The sequence below is a fragment of the Sciurus carolinensis genome, chromosome 10 (assembly GCF_902686445.1).
Source record: "Sciurus carolinensis chromosome 10, mSciCar1.2, whole genome shotgun sequence".
Classification (NCBI taxonomy): Eukaryota; Metazoa; Chordata; class Mammalia; order Rodentia; family Sciuridae; genus Sciurus; species Sciurus carolinensis.
This window is the reverse complement of record NC_062222.1, coordinates 55526610-55541367: the sequence shown is the minus strand read 5'-3', so window position 1 is coordinate 55541367 and position 14758 is coordinate 55526610. Positions and strand designations below refer to the sequence as shown.

At 41.9% G+C, this 14758-nt stretch overlaps 1 protein-coding gene across 1 annotated transcript; it reads right to left on the bottom strand.

Annotated features, from left to right (window-relative positions):
* Positions 1-613: 613 nt before the first annotated feature.
* LOC124994198 (sperm motility kinase 2B-like) lies at positions 614-14294 on the bottom strand. Its single transcript, XM_047565999.1, has 2 exons — positions 14183-14294; positions 614-2127 (listed from the first exon to the last, which is right to left on the bottom strand). Exons 1-2 carry the CDS (start codon positions 14292-14294, stop codon positions 614-616), a joined length of 1626 nt encoding a protein of 541 aa, XP_047421955.1.
* Between the last annotated feature and the right edge of the window lie 464 nt (positions 14295-14758).

Below are 14758 nucleotides of genomic sequence, written 5' to 3'. Positions count from 1 at the left end.
GTCTACACTGACAAGGGGAGAGAGGCTCCATCTACCCCGGCTCAAGGTGCCCAAGTCTCTATCTACACTGAACATTGGCACGAGGCCCAGGGGCACTGGCCCTGGACTGGATGGCTACTGGGCTCCTGCCTTTGTCCTGAGGACTCTCCCTGGTGTTTTTAGTTTGTGATTTTTTTTTTTTTTTTCCTTTTAAAAATTTCTCTGTACTTTGTAACCCGCCTTTTTAAAACAAAGCAAAAGAAAACACTCTTTGGAACAATGATTTTATTATACAATTGGTGAGGAGGAGAAATTTCTCAGGAACCATCTCTGCCTTCCCAGAAGCACAGGAGGAAGGCCAGGGAAGAGCAGGGCAGGGGGAAGTGTCCCAGGGGACAGAGTCTGTGATGTCTGTAGGTGGGGGCAGAGAGTCGTGGAAGATGTAGCCTGGAGTCCGCGGAGGGGAAGCCAGGGCCAGTTGACGCACATCATGACTGAAGCACTTTGAGTTCACTTGGGACAGGTGCCCGCTCCACCAGGTCAGGATGCTCAGAGCTTGGGGACTTCTGTCTGTCCCATCAGGGCACGTTCCCTGGAGCCACTCTGTGTGGGGCCCTGGGCGTCCGTGGCCTCCTTACATGGGTGCCACTTTCCTTGCGGGGGCGGGCCAGCAAAAGCAGGGCACACAGCAGCAGAGTTTTCGAAGGAAGGTGGCCATCCTCCCAGTGACCCGCCTCCAGCCCCAGCAGCTGTCCGAGGATCGACCGGAGGAGGAACCCTGGGGGGACGAGCTGGGGCCTTCTGCCACCCGCCTGCTGAGGCTGGGCCTGGGGTGCTGGGACCTACAGGGCACAGGTCCTGGGCTGGGCGGGGCCGAGTGCACATGGAAGAAGCTCAGAGGGACAGCGGACCCGCTGTCACCTGCAGCGCCCTTCTGCCCCACCAACCTGGCCTCTGCGGGCTGCTGCTTCTTGCCGGGCACTGGAAGGACAGGCTGGCTGGCACACTTGTTGGCGCGGGTGTCGGGGGCATCTGTGGGAGCCGGGAGAGGCGCGACCACGCGACGGCCCACAGGCCTGGCCTGGAGCTCATGGCCCACCCGCTGGGGTCCCTGGTGCTGGAGGAGGCGGTAGGTAGCCGCGGCCTCATCCCACTTCCGCTTGTCCAGGGACACCCAGGTTTCGTAGGGGTCGAAGCCCATGTCCAGCATGATGGTCAGGATGGTGGGGTCGGGGCGTTTGGGGAGCGGCGGGCTGCCAGGACTGGGTGGAGGCTGCTGGCCCAGGCTCATCCATGGGTGGCCCATTACCTGCTCGAGGGTGGGCCTCTGGGCCGGGTCCAGCGTCAGCATGAGCTGGATGAGGCTGCGGGCCTCGGCGGAGAGGCGCCTGGGGAGGGCGTAGTGGCCCCGCAGGATCTTCTTCCGCAGGCCCTCCTCGGTGCACGCCCGGAAGGGTTGCCTCCCCGTGAGCAGTTCAAAGAGCACGACTCCCAGGCTCCAGACGTCCGCCGGGGGCCCCTCGAAGTCCTGCCCCCGCACCAGCTCGGGGGCCCAGTACGGGAGTGTGCCCCAGGAGGTGCTGAGCCTCTGCCCCGGCGTGAAGGTGAGACTCAGGCCAAAGTCAATGAGCTTCACGCTGCGGCCCCGGGCGTCCAGCACCAGGTTTTCGGGCTTCAGGTCCAGGTGAGCAATGCCCCTGTCGTGGCAGTGGCGCACAGCACACACGGCCTGTTGGAACAGCCTGCAGGCCTTCCCCTCCCTCAGGCCACCGGACCTCAAGATGCAATGGGTCAGGTCGCCCCCACCTGCGCACTCCATCACCATGTACATGTTGCGCGGGGTCTCGATGACCTGGAAGAGCTGGATCACGTTGGGGTGTTCCAGGGCCATCAACCTCCGCGGTTCGCTCAGTACATGCTGGAGCGCCCTCTTCTTGGCCACGACTTTCACCGCCACCTCTGCCCCGGTGAGGAGATGGCGGGCCAGGACCACCTGGCTCAAGCCCCCCCGCCCGAGCTTCCTCACCACCTGGTAGTGTTCGGTGAGGGCCTCCTCGTAGCAGGAGCTGGGCCCCTGCCGCCCTACTCTACGCTTTCTACTCTGACTGCCAAGCATCCTAAAGTCGGAACACTGATGAAGGACACTAGCTAAAAAAAAAAATAACAAACACAAACAAAACACCAAAACCAACAACAAAAGACAAAAGACAAAACAAACAAACAAACCAAAGCCCAAATCAAAAAACCAACAGCCAAAAAACCCCAACCACCAACCACCAACCACCAGCCACCAACCACCAACCACCAACCACCAACCACCAACCACCAAACGCACTAACTATCTGGGAGTCCGACAGGTCACCACCAAGAGCTTCCTGTACTTATGGACGAAGAGCCCAGCCCAGCCACCCGCTTATATGGCCGCAGTGGGACAGCGCATCACAGTGGCTGCTTGTGAGGTCAGAGCATGAGATGACCCAGTCACCCATGGGCACAGCCCCCACTGGCCTTCTCACTTTGGGGCCTCCAGGATCTTTGCCACTGTCATAATAAGGATAAGCAAGGACCCCAGAAGCGTTTTTTCTTTCAGGGGGTTATGGAGAATGAAATTTCAACATTTAGAGATTAAAACTGGTGGCGTCCCCCAGTGGTCTTTTCACTTGGAGTCTGATGAGAATCCCTAGACATTTGGGGCTCTTACAGTCTGCCTCATTTCTACACGCAAAGTGTTCATTCAATTTCTATTTCTTCTGACTCAGAAAGCTTGGCATCCAAGGCATGGTAGCACTTTGTTCGCATTGGCGATGTTACCCCATAGTGCTCTGTCCCCTAAGATGCTCTAGGGCCTGGCATTAACACCTGTCGAGAGGGAGGGAGCGTTCATCAGCTTCTCCCCACAAAGGTTCTCACCGAATTTCACTCTAGAAACCCTGGGTTGCCAAAAATGGTGACTGAGAAGATCAAAGTAAGAAAGGATAAAATACTCAAACCAAGAATCCTAGAACCAACAAACGTGTCCTTCCAAAATGGGGAGGAAATGGAGGCCTTCCCAGATTACTGGGTCCCTTCCTTATGCTGTAAAAAGAACCTTGGGCCGTGCTAGTTATTCGCAATACAAGTCACATTCCCAGGGTTCTGGAGACTGGCAAGTCCCAGGTGAAGGCACCTTGTTGCTGTGTCCTTGCAGGATGGGAGCGGCAGGAGGCTTGAACTCATTCTCTCAAGCCCGGCTTTGGGTTGGTTTTGTTTTGTATTTTTTGGTGTTTTGACATACTGGCCATCAAAGCCAGGTCCTTGGGTATGTCAGGTGAGTGCTCTGTCTCTTGGGTACTTGCACAGATTTTTTTATTTTCTGTTTTCTCTCTTTTTATTTCCTTTGAGACAAGCTGACCCTCAGGTGCTCAGGTCGGGCTTGCATGTGTGATCCTCCTGACTTGGAGTCCGAGTAGAGAGGATCATAGCCCGTGATGCTTTGAGTGCAAGGTGCCCCCACCACCTCCGCCACACACACACACAGGCTCCCGAGCTAGTGCAGAGTCGCAAGGCGAGGGCTGTCTTAGACAAGATGGCACCTGGCAGTGAGCCAAAGGGCGCTGGCTGCAAAATGAGGGATCACCGAAAGGTTGTTTGCTGTTACTAGTTCCTTGGAGACTTATGACAAGTTAATGTGAGGCTTCAAGGATTGGCTATCTAAAATCATGCGGCCCGTGAACAGCTCGTGATTTATATAGTGTTATGCTGGCATTCCCCTACACGCTCTCCTGCGTGAGAGAAAGCTTTGCTATAATTGACTGATAAGCTAGGAGCGGGGGAGAGGGGAGGAGAGGCAGGAGAGAGAAGGAGAAAGAAGAAGGCAGGAGACAGAGAAACAGGGAGGACGCAATAAATCTCATCAAACTAAAGATTGGTGGTGTCTCCTTTCTCCGCGATGGTTCCGCTGGACGGAACAGTGCAAGGATGTTTATAGGTGAAGTGATTGGGTGGGGAGGGCTGTGACCTTCAGCCCAGCCTAGGTAGAATGGACTGACTTGCTGGTTGCTCTAGGCAGGTGGAACATGGCCAGTTACTTTGGGCCGAGACTCACTGGGGTCATGTCACAAACCTCCCCCTCTCTCTGCCTCTGTCTCTGCCTCTTTGCTGCCCTGAGGAGAGAAGCTTTCCTCCCCTGGGCCCTTCCCCCACGACGGGCTGCCTCTACTTGGGCCCAGAGCAATAGAGTCAGCAGTTGATGGGCTGAGACCACTGAAACCTTGACTCCCAAGTGAACATTTCCCCCTTTAAGATTCTCCTGTTCAGAGTCTGGGCCACAGTGGTAATAAAGTTAGTGAATGCACAGCCATAGGGTATTGTTCCCAGCTTGACAAATAGACTCCTGTGTGTTTGTGCTTGTGTTTGTGCTTGTGTGTGTGTGTGTGTGTTGCTGGGAAGTGAACCTTGTCCTTGGTCATGCTGGAGAAGCACTCTTCAAGTTCACCTCCCATCCCTGTGGTTGGAGCCTCTGGCCTGACCATGCCCTTGTGGAGTTGGTCCCCACTGGATGTGCCTGTGTGAGGGGAGTCCTTCAGGTTGACCTGAAGGACATTGGATCAGGTCCTCAGGTGTGATGAAGACAGAAAGATCTCTGGGAAAGCAAATCTGTGACAATGATAAAAGCCAGTGACACTTTTGTTTTCTACAAGATGTAGGAGACTGGTGTAGCAGAAAAGCCCAACTTTATTCTGTGGTACCCAACAAGGTGTGTCCACATTAACATTGTGACATCACTGACCGAGGGGGTGGGGCTGGAGAGGCACAGCAGCAGCATTCTCTACACTCGGGAAGCCTCCCTGCCACCGATTCCCATCAGGGTGCTGTTCCTATATCGTGGGAAATAGAAACTCCATGGGAAGCACAAAGAAATATCCATAGGACATACCCAACGTGAGGGGCAAGGGAGTTCAACTGTTTCACTACAAACATTCACCCAGCAGGAGAGAAGGCTGTCTGTCCTAGAATGACTGAAGTGGCACTGAACCAAACTTGCCCTGGCCTCCTCATAGGGAGCAAGCCACACTGAACCCTGAGCCTACTCGGGTCCCTTAGGACCCCGTCTGTGGTAATCACATCCCAACCATGCCATTTCTGACCAGAGAGACCTTAATTCTTTTTTCTTTTTTTTAAATTTTTTTTGAATAGAAGAAGAAAATTACTTGTTTGTAGATAATGTAAACATATCTGAAAAATGCTAAATACTACACACACAACAACAACAGCAAAAAACATGTGTTTAAACAAATACAGTCAATTTGTAAGATAAAAGATCAGCATACAAAAATTATTGGCATTCCATACACTAATAATGAACTATATAAAAAGAAATTAAGCAAATAATCTTACTATAATAGCACCAAATAGACTAATACACTAATAAGCTTAATCAAGGAAATAAAAACTTGTACACTGAAAACTGCAAATTGTTGATGAAATACATTTTAACACACAAATAAAAGGAAAGACATTCATGCTCATGGGTTGGAAGCCTTGCCAAAATGTCCACAGTACTCAAATAAATTTATAGATTCTGTGTAATTTCTGTCTAAATTCCAACAATTTATTATTATTATTATTATATTTTACAGAAAACAGAAAAAAGTAATCCTAAAATTTACATGGGATTGTGAATAGTCAAAGGAATCCTGAGAAAGGAGATCAAAACTAGAGGTGTCAGAGTTCCTAATTTTAAAATGTATTTCAAATCTGTAGTAACTACAACAATACATTAATGGCACAAAACTGACATTTAGGTTGATGGAACAGAATACAGAGCCCAGATATAAACCCATGTGTATACAGTCAACAAGGGTGCCAAGAACTTACAATAAATAAAGGACAGTCTTTTCAATGATGTTGTTGGAAAAACTTGATACCCACATGACAAAGAATGAGATTGTATTCATATGTGATACCATACAAAATATTGGCTTAAAATGGATAAAATATTACATAACACCTAAGAGAAAACATAAAAAAAAACTTCATACCACTGGGGATAGTGATGGTTTCTTGGCTATCCCACCAAAAGCACAAGCAGCACAAGCAAACATAGGCAAGTGGAATTACATCAAACCAAAAATGCTACACAGCAAAGGAAGCCAATAACAGAGTGAAAAGACAGCCTATGCAATGAGAGGAAATATTTGCAAACCATATTCCTAATAAGAGACTAATACCTAAAATATATAGAGGACTTCTACAATTCAACAACACAAAAATAAAAGAAAGAAGGAAAAAGAAAAACTAAGCAAACGGGCAAAGGACTTTAGAAAACAGCAGAGAAAGGTCAGATTCAAAAGGGAGGATTAGAGAATGAAGTCACTAACCAAGCTGTCCTCCTTAAACTGTCAGGGGTGGACCTCGTAGTGTTTACAAGGACCCTGGAAAGCAACTTGTCCTTTACCTTAGACTGATAAAAATTTCATTCAGTAGGCTCAGATTTTTTCCACCCTTTTTTTCTTTCTTTCCTTCTTTTTTTCCTTTTGAGACAGGGTCTTACTAAGTTGATCAGGCTCAATTTACAATCTTCCTGTCTCAGCTTCCTGAGTAGCTGGGATTACAAGAGTATGTCACCTAGCTGCGTCAACTATATCAACAATTTTTAAAAAACATTTTTGTTGGAACGTTACAATTATATATCATGGTGGGATTCATTGCTCCAACATCATACACACACATGAATGTAAAAATATGATTAAGTCACTTTCATTCCCCAGTATCCCCTTTCCTGTCCCTCCTCTTACTCCCTTGTCCTCTTCCTCTATGCTACTGATTTCCCTTCTATTTTCTTGCATCTTCTTCCTAGTCCCACTTTTTTAAAAATTTTTCTTTTCTAGCTTCCACTTATGAGAGAAAACATACAACCCTTGACTTTCTGAGTTTGGCTTGCTTTGCTTTTCATAATGCTCTCAAGTTCCATCCAGTTTCCTGCAAATGCCATAATTTTGTTCTTTATGACTGACTAAAACTCCATCATGTATACACACTACTCTTTGTTTTCTTTAGTAGTCTGTTGAGAGATACCTAGACTGGTTCTATAGTTTGTCTATTGTGAACTCTGCTGCTACAAATATGGATATGCCTGTATTGCTATAGTATGTTGATTTTAGTTCTTTAGGATAAATACCAAGGACTGGTATAACTAGGTCTTATGGTGGTTCTATTCCTACTCTTTTGAGGAAACTCCGGGCTAATTTCCATAGTGTTTGTACTAATTTATAATCCCACCCAATGGTTTAAAAATGTTCCTTTTCCTCCATATCCTCTCCAACACTTATTATTGTTTGTATTTTTAATGGCTGCCTTTCTAACTTGTGTGAGATAAAATGTCAGTGTAGTTTTGATTTGCATTTCCCTAATTGCTAAAGATGTTGAACATTTTTCACATTTTTCGGCCATTTGTATTTCTTCTTTTGAGAAATATCTGCTTAGTTCCTTTGCCCATTTATTGATTGGGTTGTTATTTGAAGGATAAATTTTTTGAGATCTTTATTTATTCTGGATATTAGTACTCTGTCAGAAGATCTAAGATTTTATCTCATTCTTTAGGTACTTTCTTCACACTCTTATTTCCTTTGCTGTGCATAAGCTTTTTAATTTGATGCTCTTCCATTTATTAATTATTTTTTCTTTTTTTAAATTTTTATTTATTTTTTTAAATTTTTTACAGACTGCATTTTGATTCATTGTACACAAATGGGTACATCATTTCATTTGTATGGTTGTACACGATGTAGATTCATACCATTCTTGTAATCACACATGTACATAGGATAATGATGTCTGTCTTATTCCACCATTTTTCATACCCTCTCCCTCTCATTTCCTTCTACATAATCTAACATTCCCCCTTTCTTCTCTCACTCCCCACCTCCCCACCCCCATTATTTATCATTCTCCACTTATCAGGGAGAATATTCAGTCTGTTTTTTTGGGATTAGCTTTATTTGCTTAGGATCATATTTGCAAACTCCATTCACTTACTTGCAAATGCCATAATTTCATTCTCTTTTAAGTCTGAGTAAAATTCATATATATATGAATATATATATATCACATTCATATATATATATATATAAATATATATATATCACAGTTTCTTTATCCATTTATCTTTTGAAGGGCATCTAGGTTGGTTCCACAGTTTAGCTATTGTGAACAGAGCTGCTATAACATTGATGTGGTTGTGTTACTGTATTATGTTGATTTTAAGTCTTTTGGGTATAGACTGAGGAGTGGGATAACTGGGTCAAATGGTAGTTCTATCCCCAGTTATGAAAGAATCTCCATACTGCTTTCCAGAGTGGTTGTACCAATTTTTAGTCCCCCTAGCAATGTATGAGTGTACCTTTTCCCCCACATCCTCACCAACACTTATTGTTGCTTGTATTCTTGATAATTGCCATTCTGACTGGAGTGAAATGAAATCTCACAATAGTTTAATTTTTATTTCTTTAATTGCTAGAGGTGTTGAGCATTTTATTTCATATATTTGTTGATCAATTGTATATCTTCTGTGAAGTGTCTGCTCAGTTCTTTAGCCCATTTATTGATTGGGTTATTTGTTTCTTTGGTGTTGTTTTTTGAGTTCTTTACATATCCTAGAAATTAGTGTTCTATCTCAAGTGCATGTGGTAAAGATTTTCTCCCTTCTGTAGGCTCTCTCTTCATGTTATTAATTGTTTCCTTTGCTGAGAGAAAGCATTTTAGTTTGATTCTATTCCTTTTATTGATTCTTGATTTTACTTCTTGTGCTTTAGGGGTCTTGTTAAGGAAGTCAGGTCCTAAGCTGACCTGATAAAGACTTGGGTCTACTTTTTCTTCTATTAGATGCAGGGTCTTTGGTCTAATTCCTAGGTCTTTGATTCACTTTGAGTTGATTTTTGTGCAGGTTGAGAGATAGGGGTCTCATTTCATTTTGCCACACATGGATTTCCAGTTTTCCCAGCATAATTTGTTGAGGAGGCCATTATAGTTTAGTAATTTGAGTTTTCTTTCTCCAATGTGTATTTATGGCACCTTTGTCTAGTATGACATAAGTGTATTTATGTGGATTTGTATGTGTCTTCTATTCTGCACCTTTTGTCTACATGTCTGTTTTGGTGCCAGTACCATGCCGTTTTGTTATAATTGCTCTGTATATAGTTTAAGGTCTGCTACTGTGATACCCCCTGCTGCTAAGTATTACTTTGGCTGTTCTGGGTCTCTTATTTTTCCAGATAAATTTCATTATTGCTTTTTCTCATGCTGTGAAGAATGTAATTGAGATTTTAACAGGAATCACATTAAGTCTATATGACACATTTGGTAGTGTGGCCATTTTGACAATATTAATTCTGCCTATCCAAAAACATGGGATATCTTTTGATCTTCTAAGATCTTTAATTTCTTTTTTTAGCATTTTGTGGTTTTTGTTGTAGAGGTCTTTAACCTCTTTTGTTACATTGATTCCCAGGCATTTTATTTTCTTTTTAGGCTGTTGTGAATGGGGTAGTTTTCCTAATTTCTCTTTCAGAGGATTCATCACTAATGTATACATTTGATTTAGGGGTGTTTATTTTATATCCTGCTACTTTGCTGAATTCATTTATTAGTTCTAGAAGCTTTCTGGTGGAATTTTTTTGGATCCTCTAAATATAGAATCATGTCATTGGAAAATAGTGATAGTTTGAGTTCTTCATTTTCTATTCATATCCCATTAAATTATGTCATCTAATGACTCTGGTTAGAGTTTCAAGGACAATGTTGAATAGAAGTGGTGAAGGAGGACATCCCTGTCTTGTTCCATTTTTTTTTATAGGGAATGCTTTCAGTTTTTCTCCATCATTTAGAATGATGTTGGCCTTTGGTTTAGCATAGTTAGGTTTTACACTATTGAGGTATGTTCCTACCATCCCTAGTTTGTCTAGTGTTTTGAACATGAAGAGATGCTGTATTTTGTCAGATGTTTTTCTGTATCTATTGAGATGATCATATGATTTTTATCTTTTTAAATCTATTGATGTGATATATTATGTTTATTGATTTCTGTATGATGAACTAGATTTGCATCCCTGGGATGAACCCCACTTGATCATGGTGCACTATCTTTTTAATATGTTTTTATGTGATTTGCCAGAATTTTATTGAGAATTTTTGCATCTATATTCATCAGGGATATTGGTATGAAGTGTTTTTCCCTTGATGTGTCCTTGTCTGGTTTTGGTATAAGGGTGATACTAGCCACATAGAATGAGTTTGGAAGGATTCCCTCCTTTTTTATTTCACGGAATAATTTAAGAAGCATTAGTGTTAATTCTTCTTTGAAGGTCTTGTAGAACTCTGCTGAGAATCCATCTGTTCCTGGGCTTTTCTTGGTTAGTAGACTTTTGATGGCATCTTCTATTTTCTTGCTTGAAATTGATCAGTTTAAATTGTGTATGTCCTCCTGATTCAGTTTGGGTAGATCATATGTCTCTAGAAATTTGTTGATGTCTTCAAGTTGTTCTATTTTATTGGAGTATAAATTTTCAAAATAGTTTCTAATTATCTTCTGTATTTCAATAGGGTCCATCATGATATTTCCTTTTTCATCATGAATTTTAGTAATTTGAGTTTTCTTTCTTCTTCTTTTAGTGTGGCTAAGGGTTTATAAATTTCATTAATTTTTTCAAAGAAGCAAGTTTTTGTTTTGTCAATTTTTTCAATTGTTTCTTTTGTTTCAATTTCATTGGTTTTAGTTCTGATTTAATTATTTCCTCGCTCCTACTACATTTGGTGTTGAATTGCTCTTCTTATTTTAGGGCTTTAACATATAATAGGTCATTTATTTGTTGACTTTTATTCTTTTAATATAATATATTCTTTTAATATAATATATAATCTCAATGCAATGAACTTTCCTCAGCACTGCCCTCATAGTGTCCCAAAGATTTTGATATATTGTATCACTGCTCTCATTTACTTCTAAGAATTTTTTTTTATCTCCTTTCTGATGTCTTCTACTATTCATTTGTCATTCAATAGCATGTTATTTAGTCTCCAGGTGTTGGAGTAGCTTCTATTTTTATTTTATCCTTTACTTCTAATCTCATTTCATTATGATGTGATGGAATGCAAGATAGTATCTCTATTTTTTTTGTATTTGCTAAGAGTTGTTTTGTGGCATAAAATATGGTCTATTTTAGAGAAGGATCCATGTGCTACTGACTGAGAAAAAGAGTGTATTTACTCATTTTGATGGATGAAATAGTCTATATATGTCTGTTGAGCCTAAAATATTGATTGTATTATTGAGTTCTGAGTTTCTTTGTTTAACTTTTGTTTGGAAGATCTATTCAGTGGTGAAAGAGGTATGGTACAGTTATCTAGTATTATTGTGTTGTAGTCTATTTGATTTTTGAAATCGAGAAGGGTTTGTTTGATGTATGTAGATATTCCACTGTTTAAAGCATATATACTTATGATTGTTATGTCTTTTTGCTGTATTAATCCCTTAAGCAGTATGAAGTGTCCTTCTTTATCCCTTCTGACTAACTTTGGTTTGAAGTCTACTTTATCTCATATAAGGATGTAAACCTCTGCTTGTTTATGCAGTCCATGAAGAGATATGTTTTCTTCCCATCTTTCACCTTCAGTCTGTGATGTATTTTCCTATGAGACAAGTTTCTTGAAGGCAGTGTATTGTTGGATCCTTTTTTAAAATCCAATCTACCTGTCTGTGTCTTTTGATTAATGAATTTAGGCCATTAACGTTCTGGGTTATTATTGAGATATCAATTGTATTCCAGGTCATTTGGTATATTTTTGGTTTCAAACTCAACTTGGTTTCTCCTTCAATTGGCTTTTCCTTTAAGATAGTTCTTTCTTTTGCTGACTTTCATTGCCGTTTTTCATTTCTTCTTCATGGAACATCTTGCTGAGAGCATTCTATAGTATAGGGTTTCTAGTTGCAAATTCTTTTAACTTTTGTTTATCATGGAAGGTTTTAATTTTGTCATCAAATCTGAAACTTAATTTTGCTGGATATAAGATTCTTGGTTGACATCCATTTTCTTTCAGAACTTGGTATATACCAGGACCTTCTAGCTTTTAGGGTCTGGGTTGAGAAACCTGCTGATACCTGAATTGGTTTCCCCCAATATGTAATCTGACACTTCTCTCTTGTGGCCTTCATAATTCTATCTTTATTTTGTATGTTGGGCATTTTCATTATAACGTGTCTTGGTGTGGATCTATTATAATTTTGTGCATCTGGTGTCCTGTAAACTTCTGGTATTTGATTTTCCATTTCATTCTTTGGGTTTTTGAAAAATTTCTGATATTATTTCATTGAAAAGATTGTGCATTCCTTTGATTTGTATGTGTGTGCCTTCCTGTATCCCAATAAATCTTAAATTTGTTCTTCTGATGTTATCCCATAATTCTTGAAGTTTCTGTTCATGGTTTCTTAACATCTTCTCTCCATGGTCAACTGTGCTTTCAAGATTATATATTTTGACTTCATTGCCTGAGGTTCTGTCTTCCAAGTAATCTAATCTGTTGGTGATGATTTCTATTGAATTTTTTAATTTTTAATTTGGTTTATTGATTCCTTCATTTCAAGGATTTCTGCTTTTGTATTTTTTCTGCATCTCTATTTCTTTGTTGAAGTAATCTTTTGCTACCTGTATTTTCTGAAGTTTTATTGGCTTCTTTTGCACTCTTATATCATCCTTTACTTTGCAGATTATTTTAACTATGTATATTATGAACTCCTTTTCTGACATTTCTTCTACTGTGTTGTCGATGGATTCTATTATTGTAGTATCTTGGTTTGTTTGGCACACTTTCTTCCCTTGTTTTTTCATGTTGTTTGTGTTTTCCCTTGTAGCAGTGCAGATCTGATGTATTATAGTTCCCCTATTGTCTTATAGTATCCCTGTAGTTTTCCAATATCTTGCCTTTAAGAGGAGATCAATATTAAGAGGACCCAAAGCAAACAACATGCAGCCTTAAGCCAAATATCTCCTATCAAGATGTTTACAGTTTTATCACAATAAACAGAAATGATGTGTTCAATTATTATCTACAACATAAACAGTAGGTTTTGAAAAGGGTCTACAGTTTCTAATGGTGGAAAAAGAAGTAGGAAGGTAGGATGTGATGTTTATGAGGTAGGAGGTAAGAATATAGAGGTATTAAATCATAGGAGGAATGAAAGAGGAATCAAAAGATGTTGGCTATTAACAGGAGAAAAGAGAGAAAGAGACTGTGAAACAGGTAAGTGAGGAGAAAATAAAGAAAGAGAGTAAAAGCTGAAAAAAGGAAAAAGAAATAAATTTAAAATAAAAGAACATACAACAAAACTGTAATATACTATTCAGACATCCCAGTCTTCAGCAACCTTATGCATGAAAAATGAGAAGTTCTTGGCTTCAAAAATGTTGGGGATATGAGAATGGGAAAAGAAAGAAGGCAAAAAATCTCAAAGGAAAATTATATAATTGTTTCTGTTGGAGTTCAATTTCTTCTCTGCTTCCCTTCTTATCCAGTAGGTGGGATTTTCTGGAGTTTGCTGGTATCTCCATCCTCAGGATGGTGAAGGTTACTAGGGTGGGAGGGTTTATCTTAGAGACATAATTCCTAGAGGCAGGATACAGCAATTGCTGGTCCTATTGGAGGACTACACCCCAGGACTCTCCTTTGGAGTCCTCTGTATGAGGCAACAGCCAGATCTTAGCCCTTCACATTCCCTGTGGACCCCACAATTCCTGGTTTCTAATTTAGTCTCTAAACTATGTCTCTCCTGCCCCCACCATTTAACTTCCCTATCAGGAACTTCTCTCTAGAGCGGTTCCGAGTCTGAGCACCAGGACCTGTGGGCCTGTTGTGCAGAGCAGTTCTGTATCAGGCAGCTCAGGACCAGATGTTCAGAGCTGTGGGCTGGTCACATAGCTGCTGGTCCTGGGTCATGTTTGTGGCTGGGAAGTGTTGGGAGACTGGAGGTTGGGGAACTGGAGGGCCCTGTTGATTGCCAAACTGTAAGGACCAGGTGATTGGTAGATGCTGGATTGTGGAGGGAGTTGGGGACTGGGCTGGTGTTGGGTCCCAGCAAGTGCTGCTTGAGTTGGCCCTGGGAACCCAGCGGGTACCAGGCTGGTTGGCTGGGCAAGCTGAGATCAAGATACCCTCACACCATCTTCCAACCTACCAACACCATGCAAGGCTCTCTCCTGCTTCTGCAGCAGGATGGTGACTATTAGCACATCTAGCAGGGAGACCTCAGGTGTAACCAAGCTTGCAGGGACCTTGGTGATGATCATCCAGGTCTGGCTATTGACCCTAGATGGAAGCAGCTACTTCCCACTTCCCTAGTTGGTGGTGGTGGCAGCAGCAGTAAACCTGTAGGTAGCTTTGTGTTGGGCTTCCAGGTCCCACCAGTGTCCCAAGATGGAAGCTTCCCCAACTAAAGATGGTGATGGTGTAGGAGGTTGCAGCTGCCATCCAGAGAGCACAGAAGACACAGAATCCCAAGCCACTTGGAAGGATTTTCCTGCAAGCACTGAAAAGTCCAATTATAGAATTTTCAGAAATACAGTATCACACATATTGCAGGACTTCTAGAAATCATCTGTCTGTTGCTTTGGGAGACTGAAGGAATTTACACTCCTACTGAGGTATTTGCACAACTGAGATTTTTCAGTAGCCCAGACAGAAATCTCAAAATGGCATCACATCACACCCAAGTCCACTGGTCACACAAAATCATCCTTAGGTTACTGGAAAA